This window comes from Octodon degus, unplaced genomic scaffold (assembly GCF_000260255.1).
Source record: "Octodon degus isolate 3935 unplaced genomic scaffold, OctDeg1.0 scaffold00039, whole genome shotgun sequence".
In the NCBI taxonomy this organism is placed as follows: domain Eukaryota; kingdom Metazoa; phylum Chordata; class Mammalia; order Rodentia; family Octodontidae; genus Octodon; species Octodon degus.
In genome coordinates, this window is record NW_004524615.1 from 12,146,863 (window position 1) to 12,151,378 (window position 4,516).

General features: G+C 44.2%; 1 protein-coding gene across 2 annotated transcripts in view; it reads right to left on the reverse strand.

Annotated features, from left to right (window-relative positions):
* The window catches only part of Pcca (propionyl-CoA carboxylase alpha subunit), a 512,764-nt gene extending 508,671 nt beyond the window's left edge, over window positions 1–4,093 (reverse strand). For both annotated transcript variants that reach the window (XM_004631187.2, XM_004631185.2), the window contains exon 1: window positions 3,953–4,093. In XM_004631187.2, coding sequence (XP_004631244.1) covers window positions 3,953–4,057 — 105 coding nt within the window. In that variant the 5' untranslated portion in view covers window positions 4,058–4,093. The remainder of the gene's footprint in view (window positions 1–3,952) is intronic.
* Between the last annotated feature and the right edge of the window lie 423 nt (window positions 4,094–4,516).

The following is a 4,516-nucleotide window of genomic DNA, read 5'->3' on the forward strand; positions in this document are numbered from 1 at the left end:
AAAAAAAAAAAAAAAAAAAAAAATGCTACTAACTTTCATCCTTATTTAGAAAAGCATTATCACAATTCTTAACCTCTGTGCCAAACTTAAGAACAGAATAAAAAAAAAAATAGAAAGGCAAGTGCTATCCTATTAAGATACACCTCCACTTATATGTAAATATCTATATTTTTATCACATCAGAAACTGGTTTATGTAATAACCCTAGAAATCCCCCCCCAAAAAAGTGATTTGTCAAAAATTTCTCAACATATTAGAAAGATTTTTACCAATGGGCATTTGTAAAGTACTCAGATATGCTTGAACATCTTTTTGCATGTTTAGTCATTATAAGCTAACTGAATGTTATGGAACCTATCATTTACGCCTTCAAACTCTTTGGATATACCACACAATGAGACTGTTAAGTCAGATGGTTTATAGTTAGAAAATTAAGTCTTTAGAAATGTACTAGCTGGGCCAGCCAAATAGCTCGGCAGATTAGCTCAGCAGATTAAAGCGCCTGCAAGCAGGCACAAGGGCCGGAGGTTCGATCCCCAGGCTTGCCCTGCCAGCCCCACGCTCTGAGATGGCAATTGAGATGGGGCTTGGTGGGGCACACCTGTAATCCCAGCTCTTGGGAGGCTATAAACAGGTAGATCACTACAAGAGTCTGATCTAGCAGTGAGAGCCCAAACACCTGTAGACTTTCCCTAAAATACAAAAAAAAAAAAAAAAAAAGTGTACTACTCAAAGTTCACATTCTACCTCAGGCAATTGCATTCTTATGTTACTTAACTGCTCTGCGCTCTGTTTTTTGTAAAACTATGATTTTTTACCTTAGCGTTTGCATGAATAAAAGATAATGTATGAAAGCCATACAGAGCAAATAAAAATTTAACAAACTGCAGCAGTTAGCATAAAAATCAAAATCCCCTAACAGCTGAATGTAGTTAGAAGAAACTAGGCACTTAAAATGTATTGAAAAGCTGAGGCAAGATTAAAAGACAAACACTACAAATATCATAAAAATAAACAAACTTTGTTAACTGGCTCAAAGAATGGCCTGAATATTTTAGAGAAGTCTAGAGTTAGCTGTCTGCTTTCTACAACAAAAAGGTTTGCAAAGTGCAGAGAGGGGTGTAGTTTAAAACCTTCAAAAAGTTCTGCTTCAAACAGTTTCAGCAGAGCACATTTCAAGTTCATAGAAGGAGAACATGGAGAGAAGCTAAGCAGCAGCTCAAGTTCCCCTAGAAGTGACAGTAAACTTCACAGATGCTTCCTATTTCAAGGAGGAATTCTTCGGTGGCCCAAACATACTACTCTATTGTCACACCCTCAGCACCTATTGTATCAAACAGACAAGGTGCAGTCTCTCCAAACACATTAAAAGGAAGAAACCAGACAGAAAACATCAAAGCTTACGTATCACACAGTGAGCGCACAAGTGCACAACAATAAGAACAGTAACAACTTGCTGTCTTGGCCTTTCTGATGTAAAACATCAGAGTCATCCCTCCTACCTCTAAGCACTGCTCTCATGACAGGACCAATAAGGTCCACTGCAGTGACTCAAGCCTGCCCCTCCAGTATCATCTAGTCCAGTGATGGTGAATCTCTTAGATACAAAAGGCCGAACTACAACCCAAAACCCACTTATTTATCACAAAGTGTCACACTCCAATTACACCTGAATATTGAGGTTTTAGTTCAGAAAAAAAAAAAAAAAAAAAAAAAAAAAAAAAACTCATACATTCATATCTGTTGTCCTAAAAGAAAAACAACATGCATGTCACAGGGTTGCCAGCAGTGGTCTAGTCTCTGTACTGGACCTTCAGGAGGCTTTTCTCAAATCTTCTAACCTGTGGTCCCCTGGCCATGGGACCAATGCATGTGCTGTTCTCTCACTTATAACACCATCACTTCTCTCTCTGTCTAGAGTAAAAAGTCACTTAATGCTTCAAAACTTATCTGAATTTTTACTTCCAAAGGAAAACACTCCCTTAACTTAGGTAGTATAGTATAATTAAAAGCACTAGTTCTCAAGAGGCTGGAGGTACACCTCAATAGAGCACTTGCCCAGTACACACAGTCAGATTTTAGTCCCAGAGCTACCAAAAAGAGAGCAATAAAAATTACCTCTAGAGTTCTAAATCCTAGGTTTGTCAAAGCTCTACAGCTTTCAGCAAGTCAAAGAACACTTTGTGCCTCAATTTCCTCATCTATGAAAGAGGATTACTTGGCTATTGTGAAGGCTGAATAAACTAAATTCAAATAGAGCACAAGAACAGTTATCTAGGGCAGAGCTCAAAATAGTCTTGACCTGATCTAATCCCTCTACAGTACCAGCATCTCATCCCACTAGCATTTTACACTTATTTGTCTCTTGCTACTAACAGACTAAAAATTTTAAGAGAGCAAAAACCACATTCATTCTGTAGAGCAATGTATTCAATAAAGATCTGTCAAGAAATAATAGCTTGGGGCTGGTGAGATGGCTCAGTGGTCTAAAGCACCTACTTAGAACAAGCTAAGCTAAGCAAAGCACAGGGACCACGGTTCAATCCCCCAGCACCACATGCCAGCCACCCCGCCCCCTGGTGGGCTGAGCTGGCCACACACACACACAAATAAATAAATAAATAAAAATTAAAAAAAAAAAAAAAGAAGAAATAATAGCTAGTAAGAAGCTGGGGTCCAACAAGTGACCTGATACACAATTCTCACAAGTATGACTCCAAAATACAGGCTTTGGACAAAATGCCTCAGGTATAAATGTGTATCTTACAACTGCAACTGATGTGGTCAACAATGACTAAAAGACAACTGAATATAAAGAAAGAGAAACAAAAACTAGCTTGCTAACACCAAGAACAGTAAAAGTGGTCATTCTGAAGCTGAAACTAAGCAAATGCAGGTGTGAGCTTGCTTCCAGTCTCTCACTGCCCACGTGGGCCTCAGCTGCTTCCTCTTGGGCTCTGCTCAGTGGTACACACGCATGAGGCCCTGAGTTCCATCTCTAGCACCCCTCAAAAAAGTTAAGGATAAGAAAGATCATTCCAAAATGTCTTCCAATTCTAAATGAATTTGGCCATAAATTATGTGGCAGTTTCTAAACACTCGTTTTGAAGAAAGTTTAGCAAGCACAATAAACCAGGTGACAGATGGTTTTCTGAATTCTCCAAATGAGTTAAAACTTTACTTTAAAAAAAAAAAAAAAAAAAAAAAAAAAGGTTAAGTAGTCTATGTCCAGAGATTTATAAGAGATTCCATGTGAACTAGAAAACGAATGAGAAGGGACCAACACACTAACCTGTAGGTCAAGCTGCCAGCATGACACCTAGGGTGTCATGTGGTCAAATGTGTTTCAAATCAGGCTAACCACTACACAGAAAAGAAAAATAAATTCACAGAATGCACCTCATATACAGTATCCTATGAAGTCATACAATTTAAGCAGGCTTTCCACTCACACATAAAACCCATCAGCGACCCTGACATCGGATAATATTTTAAGATAAACTCATAACCCTAACTCTACTTGAATAGTTAATCACAGCGTCCCTTCATGTTGTGAAGAGGCCAGAGTAACTATAAGAATTGTAAAACACACGGAAGGCCGAAAGGGAAGAATGGTACCGCAAGGCACTGACCAAGCACGGGCAGTGCACGGGGTCATCCGTTCTTGTGCCCGCTTCTGCAGGCCACTGCCGTAGGTCAATGCCCTCCAGGATCCCCGGGCGCGAAGGACCTCGCCCCAGCTACCCCAGCGCAAACTCCCGGATGGAGGACGAGCAAGGTGGTCCGCACACCGCGGCCGAACCCAGGACACCGGGACAGGCAGGAGGGCCGCGACTGTCGCTTTGGAGCCCGCGGGGCAGCGGACCCGACCAGCGCCCTCCGGCAGCGCGCGGAGCGTGGCTAGCTGGAAGCCCAGCGCAGTCCTGGCCCAGGAAGCCGCGGCGCTCCTCACCTTCAGGGTCCACAGCGCTGTGTTCTGCATCAGCTGCTGCGGCGGCGGCCGCCCACGCCGTCCACCCACGACCAGTGCTACCAACCCTGCCCAGAGCCCCGCCATTGTCGCCCGGGTAGACCAGCGCGGCGTTGACCTCTCACCCCGCCGAAGGGGGCGGAGAAGGGGAGCGCACGTGCTCCAGCCAATCACGAGCTGCTGGCCGTACGCCCCGCCCCCTGCCGCGCGGGCGGGGCAGAAGATGGTCTGGAGGAAAGGCTCGGGCCAAGAGCTGCTCTGTAGAGGTTAGAGCGCTAGGACCCGGAGGGAGCCAAAGAGCGATCCGTCCCCCAGAGAGCTAGGGGGCCACTGTCCCCCGGCGACCCCAGGGGGGAAAAGGGGGCGGGGCAGGGTAGCCGCTAGTGTTGGATGACCAGACTAGAAAGACTCGGTGCTAGCCCAGCTGCCAACTTGCAGCCCGAAGAATGTCAGTGAGTCACCTCTATCCTGGGCCACCCAGGAATTCTGAGAGCCCTAGGTGCCAGACACTTCTATGAAAGTGTGAATTGCAAAACACCAAATGGA